Source organism: Corvus brachyrhynchos, unplaced genomic scaffold (assembly GCF_000691975.1).
Source record: "Corvus brachyrhynchos isolate BGI_N302 unplaced genomic scaffold, ASM69197v1 scaffold32, whole genome shotgun sequence".
NCBI lineage: Eukaryota > Metazoa > Chordata > Aves > Passeriformes > Corvidae > Corvus > Corvus brachyrhynchos.
Window position 1 is genome coordinate 485,935 of NW_008237919.1, and position 12,677 is coordinate 498,611.

A 12,677-nucleotide genomic window follows, 5' to 3' on the forward strand; every position below is an offset into this window, starting at 1 on the left:
AACTGAGGTGTCATCCACCACACAGGAAATATTGAGATACATCATATGAGTGATCTCAGGCAAACAAAGGAATGAAATCAGAAAAATTAGTCTTTCTGAAGTCTGCCTCATTTAAAAAATTTAACTAGGCAGTACACTTTTAGATCTGTCTGCTGACTCAAATTATATAGTGACCTCTGTGTTAATACAACTCTCAGTTTTATTTAAGATATACTGTTATTGTTGAAAGACCCTGCACTTCTGTATTTTTAATGATTTCCCAGATATTATTAAATTTCTGCACGTCAAAGAAAGAAATTTGATACTAGCAACAGTGTCCTGGCAATTTTATCCAAGCCACGCAATCAGAAATTTGTTCTGCCTATATTTATTTCTTAATTGACTTCCATATGCCTTTTGTTAGAAAGGCTAGCAAAAATTAAAAGCACAAGCTATGAAAATGCTTCTTCCTAGCCAAGAGAAAACGCTAAGAACTGCTGTCATTTTCAAGTTACTTATACTCAGTCTGACAAAGTATCAAGGAAGAACTGGATTATTTCAATTTCATTATGGAAGAGTCAAACTTACTTCCAGGAACAACATAATGTGCATATGTGCACGGCTTCACAATATCATATAGCACCATCACAATGACTAGCAAGCAGACATGAATATGTAATTCCATAAACATGGCCACAGAAACAGCACATTAATCTTTTAGCTATTTAGGGAATGAGTTACTTATGAAATGATCTTCCCTAAAACTAAATAGGAAGAGTCAGGGCTGGCCCAACCTTTTGTATTCTGTCCTGATACAGCTGCATTTCAAAGGGATGTCTGCCATGATTTTCATCAATCTCATGCACCTGGGACACTTTTCCCAGAGAAGACAACAAAAATAAGCCTTCTGAATCGAAGCCTTTCTATGAGCTACGAAATCGATGTCACAGGATCTCAAATTCTGTCCTTCCCATGCACAAAAAACGCTCAGCTGCTGCATGGTTTGCGAAGATCAAGATATAGCTGAACCAAGCCATAATACATGTTTAACTGATTTTGGAACTCCATCCATACAGGTTTGAAGATCTTGAATAATCCTGCCATCTTCACACACATAATGTAGCTCACATTTCAATTCTATTTGTCTGTGCTTACTAATGAGAAACTTTACTTGCTCTGATATGCTGAACTGCACAACCCCATACAGAGCCTTGGGGTATCTATGTTAATATTAACACCAATGGCAGCTGCACTTACACATCAGGGAAATAGATCCTTCTGGTCTGATTCTACTCACCAAATGGCTTTAGAACCTGCAAGCTCCAAACCATGGAGAAACAATCACCAACATGCCACCAGTGTAACTTCCATTATCTCTCTCTGCAGTCAGCAACCAAAGACAGGTGATTTAAGCCCATGAACACAGTCTACCGGTTTTCTCCAATTCCAGTAGCTCACTGCCTATGGCAGGAGAACTAAGGGCAAAATCTCATTATGCTGCCAGCACATATTCTTTGTTCAGGATACAAGGCTGATAAACATAGGAACAAGCCTAATAGGGACAGATTTGGGAACGGCAACTGTGACAGTATCAGAAAAATAAAGATTTGATTGAAAGAGCCAAACAAGGGTCATACATTTCTGTAACTTCAATAACTACAGAACAGAAAAAACCCCAACCACCAAATATAATGAAAGCTTTACAGAGAAGTTTATGATCATGTGCCCAAGTTAAAACACTTACTGTCCACCTAACGCCTACGTGCATACTCAAGAAACAAAGAGTAATAATATTTCAGGTATGTTTCAGCACTTTTTGCTGATAGAAGAGGTATCTTCTCCTACAAATAATCTTACTTCTGTCTTCTAGAGCTAATGAAAGAAAATTCACAGGCCTGGGTTAATACAAGACCCAGCTCACCTGCAAAGGGAGTCTCTTGCCATTTGCCAAGGGGTTTGAAAAAGTACTGACAATCTGGAATTTGCCAAAACCTTTCAGCCTGGCCTCCTCCACCTCACTCCCTATACCCCCAAATCAAAAGCACCAAAGAAATTAAAAACAAGGCCAGGAGGCCAGTTTGGAAAAACAAGACCTAGAACAGATAAAAATGTATTTGAGAAAATATATTACAATGGAAGATATTCAGTATTTATTGGAGAAGGACTTTTTTTACTATCCTACAGCTTTTCTGCTAGTGGATTTTTCATCTCCTAGCATCGTGGAGCAGTGATGTTCTTGGTTTTGCAAAGAAAAAAGTTTGATTTAGAATAATTCATGGCTCTTCCCCCTCATCCTCCAACATTTATTAATCCTTGGTGGATTAAAAAAGCAGAATTAGGAGAGACTTCTCTGGATGTAGTTCAGAAAAGTTATGAGGGAAATATTGAGACTACTTCCTCCTTGACAGTTCGGGGAAAAAACACAGAAATTTGTCCTGGTTAACAGTACATTCTAGTTCTGCTCATTCTGAGAGTTTCTATTGCATCGGAAATCACAGCAGTCATTATGACTCTACACAAAATAGAGGGGTTCTGCAAACTGTTATTAGTTTACTTTAGTGGATGGTATATGAAAACACAGATATTCACTTCTCCCACCAAGCCCTTTTTTTTTTTTTTTTGACAAAATCACAAGACATCTAACCTAACAAGAGAGCCACACAAACCAGAGAAGACAAACAGCAGTGTCTTTTACTGATTAGCAACCTTGACAGCTGTGCATAAGTCCCCCTGCTCAGATATGGACTGATGCTTCTGAATATGCAGATACTTAATACCTGGCAGTATTTAGCTCAGCTTTGCCTGCATTGGTGTCTTTATTTAGCAGAAGAGAGCAGCAGCAGAGAATACTCACAGCCTTTGCAAAGACCCCCATAAGCTCTGGGAACTGGTGTGTCAGGAGGGCGAGCATGGCTGTGAAAGAACAGAGCCCAGCAGTGAAGAGGATGAAGAAGGGAAGCTCCTTCTTGGGGTAAACTGAAACTTCGTGAAATGCTGTAGAAAAAGACATGAGAAGGGGAATGCATTATACATTGAAAAAAAATCAAAACACAACACCAACCAAAACCAAAACCAAACCAATGTTCTTACATAGTTTAAACAACCAGAGACACACAAAGGTGCTTCTGAAGGAAGAACAACATGGAAGGTCTGAAACATCTAAGGACATTGTTGTTGTGTCAGTCGTCTCCACCAAGTAATTCTCTCTAAAGATCAGGTTTCTGGTTTACTCTGGTGCTATGTACACATTACTTTTGCCTTCCTTGTGTCAGCATTAACTATAGTGCAGCTGTGCAACAGCTAATCCCAGAAAACAGGCTTAGAAATAAACATCAATTTTTAAAATGTAATCATAAACTAACCCCATGGCTGCATGTTTACTAATGCTGATACACAGAGAGTGCAGAAACGTGCCCGGGAGCAACAGAGAGCCATACAGAAACATTGCTGCAGACCGGTTAAAGCAGGCTGTAGAACTACAGCCTTTGTAAATGTAAATTCTGAGTGTTTAATCTGCAGAGCCAAGAAAAATTATCCTAAAAGTAGGACATAAAAGCATGTATTTTAAAACCTGGAAATTAAATTAACAGTGAATTTTTAAGATGTTTGTTAATATACACTGATAGGAATACAGAAGTTTCCTTGGCTCTGATATAAAAAAATCCTTCACTGGACTTTGGAAAAAGCAGCACCAAGATGACTAAAAGGGTTAGAAGAGGATAATGAGTATTTTACCAAAAGGATATATCCCTTAAACTTTTATGGCAGCTCAGATTCAAGGTGAAAATTTGTCTGGGTTGACAAAAGGTCGGGTGAACTCTTACCTGTCTGTTTCACTCCAGTCTATAGTTTAGAGCTACAGTCAAGATAAACGCAAACTTTGAAACATTTTTTCTCATATAGGACCAACCTCAAGGCTTCCCATACACTCAAATCCTATGGCTATTCATATATATGAAACATTACTCTTCCATTTTGCCTACTCTCTGCTTTGGTGATCAGCTGTCATCTCATTGTACTTGAAGACAACATAAGCACAGGGTAATTCAGCAACATGGCAGGATAATATTCGTGATTGCATTCATCCAGAGTGGAGTGGTTCTCAAAACCAAAAGCAAGAACTCGTAAGAGTTTAAATTAGAATATTAAAAACTAAAAATATGTATGACTCTCGAGTCTGCTAGTTCAATCAGTTAAAAAAACAAAAGTAGAGACAGATTACAACTTCTCTTTGATTTAAAATAAATGTAGAAATCAGAAACACCAGAACATGGATTTTGTAAGTCTAGGATCTCTTGTGCTTTTCTTGCACTGCCTTTTCACACAGGCTAAACCCTGCTGTTCCAGTCTGTTATCCAGTCAGGGAAAAAGCTTTGTAATTAATATTTTTAATTTGGAAAGCCTATCAGATTGTTGTGTTCTGATATAATTCCAGCTGATTCTCCCATAAAACATACACAATTAAAGGGTGTGGACAGGTACACAAAACCCCTGTAACCCACCTGTGTCTGTCATGGTATGCTAAACCCTTCCCTCCTCTAACCCAGGAGATTTTGCAGTGAAAGGCATTTCCTGTAACTGCCAGAGCAGAACACACTGTCTGCATACGCTGTTAAAGAGTCCCTCGCTTCTAACGTTTGACAAGAACGATTAGTTTTGCATCTAAAAAGAGAATGCTGAACTATTCTGCATGACTTTGTCATTCCTAAATCTCCTGACACTCCACCCTCCCCAGCTCAGCAACCCTCTGAGTAAAGCAAGCAGAGCACTGAGAGGTGTTGTTATAATTAGGATGATTATAATGGGGTGGGGAGATATTGTCAGTTGCCAAAGATTTCTGCGTAATATCAGCAAGAATGTGCTGTGAAGGAGAGACTTGCAAAGAGTGGATTTTCACTGCATTATTCTCACCTAATGTTTACTCATGTAGGCTTATAAAAAGAGGCAACACATTTTTCAGCACAAACCAGAGAGGTTCTGAATGAAAGACTACAAAGGGTGCAAATGCCCTCAAAACCAGCCTTCCCAGCAGAACCAGGCTTCATTTTAATTGTTCCAGAACAAATTTCTCTTTATCCCTTCTTCAGGAGAGAGAAGGTGAGAGAAGAATCTTCTTCCTTGGATCAACTTTTATTTGCCTCCTTCGCCCTGACTCTGCAAACTTGTGTGTGTTCCACTTGTGCTCACGAAGTCCCACTGAGAGAACACATGTGGGAATGAAGTGTAACTGCAAGACTGGCTGCTTTGGCTCTTCCTCTGCATTCCTGTGCTTCACTGCATGCACTGCAATAAGTCTCATTAGCTTGGACTGTAACACTTCTTGAGGGCTGGATCTCTCTTTATATCTGGGAACATTGTTGGCACTTTCCTAATACACACCATAAACCCACATAAAATTGACTGAGATGACTTCACGTTGATCTCTTCATAACAGTACACACACCATAACATGAAGAAAACCCTTTCTTGCTGTTTAAGACTGCTTTTTGGAAAATGTAAGCACAAGTTGTCATGAGTACTAGCTGCATTAATGATCCAGCTGTCCTCAAGCAAGTTGGATCTTGCCTTGGAATTTAAGGAGCTAGTCTGTCTACCAAAGATTAACAAGGCTGTGACACTGTGCTGTTGGTTTGATTGGGATGTTAACCTAAATGAAAGATCAGTGTCTTGGCAAGAGAGAATAGCAAGACCTAACTGATTTGTATCTCTTTGGTAATCTCTCTCCCTGTCCGTAAGCTGCCAAAAATAGTAAATACAGCTAATTGTTATGAACTATGCTGAGGAGCTGCCTCTTGAACCATCACAGAAGCTCCAGAGGCTCACTGGCAATCTGGTTATTCTAATCCAGTGTATTCAATCTGAAAGGCATCAAAGGAGATCAGTGCTGCAAGACTCAGGTAAACTATTCTCCGGTGTCAATGGTAAGAAGAAATAGATTGAACATACATGGTAGTAGTTCTCTATCTGCAGTTTCTGTACAGATAGGGTAAGGGTAGAAAAGATGTCCTTTTTCCAGTGGATAGGGGATCATTCTGAAAGCTGAAAAGAAAACACAGTGCATAAATTACTGTGAGCATGGCAGTCATACTTAAGTATACTTGCAATTCTGAAAAACAAACATAGGCAAAACATTTATATTCGGTTGCAAACAGCATATAAATTGCTTAATGAAATGCCAAAATATAAATCTACATTGAGCTTTTAATCACAAAGACTCCTATTATTTTTATTCTTGAGACAATGTTCACTAATGTCAGGTGAGACCACATTACAAGGACATATAAAAATGTTTGCATAATCAAAGCCCATTATACTTCCAATTTCATAGCCAAATTTACACATTTTGTCTTAGGCTTTTAGGCTGCAGAATTTTTAAATTTCAGGGGAAAGAAGTGTATCTGATACAACAGGTATAGCCTACAAAAATGACCAGCCAAGCCTGTAAATTCAGACCAATACTCACAGTTTCTGTGCATCAAGCATAATAGAAGTTTTCATGGAAAAAATACACTACTCTTTTTCCATTACACTCCAGCTAGCCAGGTAACACAGATGACATGAGCTCTGAGGACCAGTTTTCCAACACAGTCATGTTTTCATTTTCTATTTGGCAATCAAAGATTAATACTAAATTATTAAACCCAGGTTCCTCTCATGCATTCTTTCTAAATGCAGTGGATCAAGTCAGGTTTCCAATATAAATCTTCAGGTCATGGATTAAATAATACTTAATCTTATGATTTTTTAAAATTGAAAATAATAACAGAGAGGGAGGGAAATGGATTACTAAATCTTGATGGTGCTGATGTCATAGGCCATCCGAGTGTGGTTTATGGAAACATCAGAATACTTGACTGAAATATAGCTTTGCAATCAAGACATCCTTTTCCATTATCCTATATATTATTTTCACTATTAAAATGTCATCAACGTGTTATTCTCACTACTCCTATGAACATCAGACACTGAAGCAATATTTTCCCCAACAGATGTCCTAGAAGCACTGTACACTTTAGCTGTTAGGTACAGCCCACTGCCACACAATAATACTCCATTATCTCTTGCTCACAGGGCAACTTAAGAACTGGTTTAAATACATAGTCCCCCAATATTTTCAGCTGTTCACACTGCATTTGAAATGATGTTAACTGTATTTTTTTGTGAAATTATATTGTATTTTTTCTTGATTGCTGAATTTAAAGCAATAAAGAAGGCAGAGATCCTGAGATTGTGAACCAACCTGGGCTGTAATGCTCTTCCAGTATTAACCACCCCTCTCCACAGCAACCCAAAAAGCCAAGTACAAATACAATAATCCAGGCTGGGTATGATCTTAACATACAACAAACTTGAGTGTCTGTACAAAAACATATGTGGAACGATGTTCAATGCTCATTTCTTCAAAACCCCTAACACAAGTTTTTCCTTCCAATTTGGCTTAATATTGAAACAGACAATCAAGCCTCTTCTGCCTTACCCTAAGCCACAGTAATATTTTAATCAAGATTTTAATAAGATTTTAATCAAAATAAAATGGGAGGTAAAGATGTTGCTTTTGCAAAACAAGTGAAAAATGTCTGGATAGATTTTACTGAATGTAAGCGGTCATCCTTGACATGATGCCAATTATGGAATATTTACGGCAAAACAGCCTTATTTAGCAAGGAAGTGCTCTGGTTCATCTAGATCAGTTTGTGTCTATGTAGGTACTTCTCTGCCTTACTCCTACATTATTATTTGATCCTATCTTACATTAAATGACTCAGGTAGCACAGAGGCAGTTTGCCACCTGTATCTCTTTGGTGATAGGCAAACAGGCAGTTTGCTACCTGTATCTCTCAGGTAGCACAGAGGCAGTTTGCCACCTGAATCACCCATGTACTTGCTGCAAGAGAAACTGCAGTGTTTGGGAACCCCTAGGTTTCTCTTCTTCGTGCAAACAGTAGGAATTTTGACACAAGTTTAGAAACCAACACTGACAAACCATCACCTTGGACACTTCTGAAATTTGGTTACACTTGAAACTGCAGACCTTCTGTACAGAGAGCCTGGCCCAAACACAGTGGTGGCACTTGGCCTTTTATAGTTGTACTACAAATAAAATACTTACAAACACCTAGAAAGGAAGCAAGGGCAACTGGCCATGTATTATACATAGACTGTTGGTTAAAACTAGTATTTAATTACATTTAATTTCTCTGTCATGTGTTCACTGGTTTTCACTTACAGTTATGCAGAGATGCCAAGATATGGACCAAATGTTATAATTATTGGACTAGACACTGTGAAACCATTAAAACCCTTGGTTGTCTTCATGTGTGACCAAAATTTGAACAAAATTTTTGAGGACTTGTGCACTGTTCATATTTTTCTGAAATCACTGTACAAAATGAATTATGGATTATTCTGCAGAAGTTATGCAATGATACTCATTTACATCTTTACAGACTATTATACAGCTATTAGCTAATAAAGTACATGTTCAGATTGCTGATTGTGGAGATAATAAGAAGGGGAATGTAGTTAGATGAGAATGCCCTACACTGCCTTCAGGCACAGATGACGTGATTTCCTAAGTGGCAGGAAGACTGCACGACAGCCAGACTCCTGTGCCAAAGTATAAACCCTTTAGGGGCTCCCCAGCCTGACAAAGCAGAAGAAGATCTGTTCAGGATTCCCTGCAAAATACTGCTTTGTACTAGTGAAATAATGAACCCTGGGCTAGAGGACTTCTGCAATAACCCAGAAGAGAAGGAACACCATGTAAAAGCAAACCACTGAAAATAAGCCATTGGGAATGAACCTATGACAGAGAAAATAATAGACTGGGAGAAATGATAGGAGAAGAGCTAGCAGATGTGTCAGAGAACAATGCAGCAGAGCAAACCCCAGGCAGCACTGGTATGGATTATTGAGCAAGGTGTTCTGCACGCCTAGAAATAAAACCAGTGCATCCTCAGGGAGCCTACACTGCAAATTAGGCAAGTTCAGGTCATTTCATACTGTAACTGAGATAGTCACTTTTACATTGGAAGTATCAAGTACATTCCTATAGGAATTACCATGGTAACAAAATATCTTTTCTATCAAAGCTAAATGAGGACAAAAAATGGTGAAACACACACACAAAGAAGTTGGTATAATAACATATGGAGAGGATGAAAAAAAACAGAATAAAGTAGAGCAGAAAAGGGGAACTAGATTACATAAAGGAAAAATCTGCCTCCAAAAAAAAGTCCACAAAGGCTGATTATAAATTGTACTTTTAAATTTTCTGAAACCTGGTAAAAAACACATCTCAAAGACAGGATAAGATATATTAGAAAGTTAGTAGATGACCTTTGGAGGTCATATACTCCCACCTCCCACTCAAGGCAGGGACATTTCCAAGTAAGGTCGGATTGCTCAGAACTATGTCAAGCTGAGCTCAGAATGTCTCTGGGGCTGTAGGTCCCACAGCCTATCAGCAACCTGTTCCAATGCACCACAACTCTCACTGTGAAAATATGTATCTTAGCTCTGGATTAAATTTCTCTTGTTTGAACTTGTGTGTATTGCTTCTTCTCTTTATGCTGGGCCATTCTGTCAAGACTATGACTCTCTCTTCCACATCATCTCTCTGTTGCGTGGCAGAAGACAGCAAATGGATCATCTCTTCACCCACCATAAATCTTCTCCAAGCTGAACAAAACCAGCTTCCTCAGCATTTTGTCCTACATCACGTATTCCAGTCCCATATGCATCCCAGTAATCCTTCACTGAACTCACTCCCGTTTGTCGGTTTAAAAAAAGTCATGAAGTACAGTATTGCTTTATATTACACATTAATATATACCTCATAATTTCCAAATATCAAAGCATTCTCAGAATCACAAAATAGTGTGGGTTGGAAAAGACCTTTAAAGGTCATCTAGTTCCAACTCCACTGCCATGAACAGGGACACCTTTCACTAGACCAAGTTGCTTGAAGCTCCATCCAACCTGGTCTTGAACACTTGGAGGGATGGCGTATCCACAGCTTCTCTGGGCAACCTGTTCCAGTGCCTCACCACCCTTATTGCAAAATACTTTTTGCTTATGTCCAAGCTGAATATACTCACAGTTTTAAACTATTCATTCAAACAATGACAAAAAAATCTCTACAACCCTGGAATGAAAGAAGGTAAATTATTATCTCCTTATCCATGAGCAAGAAAATGTGTCTCAAAGAAGTTGGGAAATTTTGTTCAGTATTACACAGCAAACACAATACAAGACTTCAAACCCCTTTTTCTCATTAAATGAAGTTTGTCTTTTCAGTTCAAATTTCAAATATTTCAATGCTGGTGAGGATGTAACTGGTGTCCAAAATTCTCACATACTATACTTCACAAAATACTATTATTTTTTTCATGACATTCAATAAAAGTATTTAATTAGCTCCTTTTTAAGAAAGAGGATTACTTACTGCCTTCCCATGTACAGTGTAAGAGGTTCAATGCCCCCTCTACTCTTTTCCAGTGTTGAAGATGAAAGAAAGCATATGCTATTGCTTCACTGTCCCCTCTCTTCAGAATATGTTCAGGGGGCAGAATTAGGCTTTTCATTTCTAGTAGATACTGAAATAAAAAAGCAGAGCACAATTACTGCAAAAGTAATATAAAACACAGAAAGCTGACTGCAATTCTATAATGTACACTGAAAGGTCTATTTCCCTAAAGTACTTTCTCTCGTAAGTGTTTCATCAAATGTGTAACATCACCAACTGCACTTGAAGACAACTATTGAATTATTCCCAAAGACTAAGACATGCTGTCAGATGGTTCTGCTCTTCAGCAGTAGTATGGGGACTACAGAGAAATTCAAAATGAAACATCTCTCTTATTGAAGGAGATGAAAAAAAGGGCTCAAATCAGAAAATGGAATTTAATTACAAGACTTTTTTAATTAAAAGTGTTTATAATAAAATAAAGAAGACTTTAAGCATTTTGATGCACAAAGTCTTCCTACAAGGAAAAACACAGCACTCATGGTTTGCACACAGGTTGCTGCATTTACTGCATTGCCTTTAACTGGTTGCGAGGTCTATGAACATGCAGGATTGGCAGCCACCTAAGTAGCTAATAACAAGTTACAAACTAAAAATGTTACTAAATGTAACAAATGCCTGCTTTTCCATGGTGCGGTGGGGGTAAAAGTATAGAAAATTTAAGCTTGCTACTTGAAATAGTTGTTGAATGTGTTACTATAATGAAAAGTACCACTGACTAAACCAAGTTTCACAGAAAATTTCCCCATAACTGGCTTTCGCCCCCAGCAGAAGCAGATGAAAACCAGAGAGGGTTCATGTCACAGGAGAAGACAGAGGTCTCAGACATTATTCAAGCAGGTGGTTTTTTCCTCCCTCTTCAATCCATGAACTAGACTACCAGTTAACTGGACAGACAACTCGCGCCAGTTCAGCAGACATCTCATCACTGCTGTTACTACATTCGTTAGTGGAGGGGAAAGAAACAGCAGAGGGCAAAGGTATACCCCTTGTTATATGCCCCTTGATGGCATCCTTTACAGCAAAAGGAGTAGCAGACAGAAAACAGGCTGCTGAATCAGCTCCTGTTTGTCAGTTCTCCTGAGGAGTGTAACACTTCCCAGCTGTGTGCTGACTGCTCTTCCACAGCACAGGGAAACTGTTGCTCTCTTCCAGGATGCCCAAGATCTCCCCACCAGACTGCTCAAGTTAACACAAAAGGCAGTAGGTGAGTCAGGCCCCAGCACAAGGCTGGGAAAGTTATGGCTAATCACTGGCAAAGAAGGAGGGAGTGTGCAGCCTCTCCATTTTACCTGGTGCTACAGCCTGGTCTGGAAGGAGGAGGACTGCAGGACCTAGGGACTGACAACTTCCTAGTGCAGGCACCCATGAGGAGACAACCTGGCACCAGAGGCGAAAGGGAGGCATGGGTGGTGTCAACCCTGCACAACTCCTGATAAATGCTGACTTCTGTGAACAGGGTGTGCTGGTGCAAAAAAGGAGGCAAAAGAAATGAGGATTGAAAGTCAGCCTTGTGGAAAGGAAGAGAAAAGGGCAGAGGAAAATGAGCACCAACAGCATAATGTCATGCAGGATGTCCTAGAGTTTGTCACCCCTTTGTCTAAAGGAGCTGTCAAGCAGGTTAAAGATTTGGAGAGCTCATGATCGAAACAGAGAATTGTCAACCCTGGCAAACAGATAAATACTTCAAAGAGGAGCGAGAAATCACATGTTTCTGATGCAGGTAACAGCATTAAAGGAGGAGAAACTGAATTAGCAGTGGGAGTAGATGAGTGTGATACCTGCCTTTTAGAAAAATCTGACAGAGCTACAGAGCAGGTGGATTAATGGAGGAAGCTGCAATTTAGTTGGCAGTCCAAGTGATTACGGGTGACAGAGAGAACAGAATGAAGAGCTGACAAGAGGGAGGGAGCTGCCAGGCTTACATGGATACAGCAAACATTCACTGCCCTAATGAATGCCTCACCCTTTTAAAAACGCATACTGTACCTGTTGAGCAGAATGGAATACAGCTGCAAGAGCTGCAGGTTTCTACCTGTTTTATTAATTTAGAACATAACTCTTACTTCCATATTTTCTGCAAAATTAAATGAGAAAGTAAGTTCTCAATACTCAAATATTTCAACCAAAGGGAAAAAAAATAAACCAAATGAAATGTCACTATTTGTAG

The 12,677-nt window shown here is 39.1% G+C and overlaps 1 protein-coding gene across 1 annotated transcript in view; it reads right to left on the reverse strand.

Moving 5' to 3' along the window:
- The window catches only part of ST7 (suppression of tumorigenicity 7), a 55,595-nt gene that overhangs the window by 2,416 nt on the left and 40,502 nt on the right, over positions 1-12,677 (reverse strand). The window contains exons 10-12 of the mRNA XM_017733078.1: positions 10,427-10,577; positions 5,926-6,018; positions 2,834-2,973 (exon numbers count right to left, since the gene is read on the reverse strand). Coding sequence (XP_017588567.1) covers positions 2,834-2,973; positions 5,926-6,018; positions 10,427-10,577 — 384 coding nt within the window. The remainder of the gene's footprint in view (positions 1-2,833; positions 2,974-5,925; positions 6,019-10,426; positions 10,578-12,677) is intronic.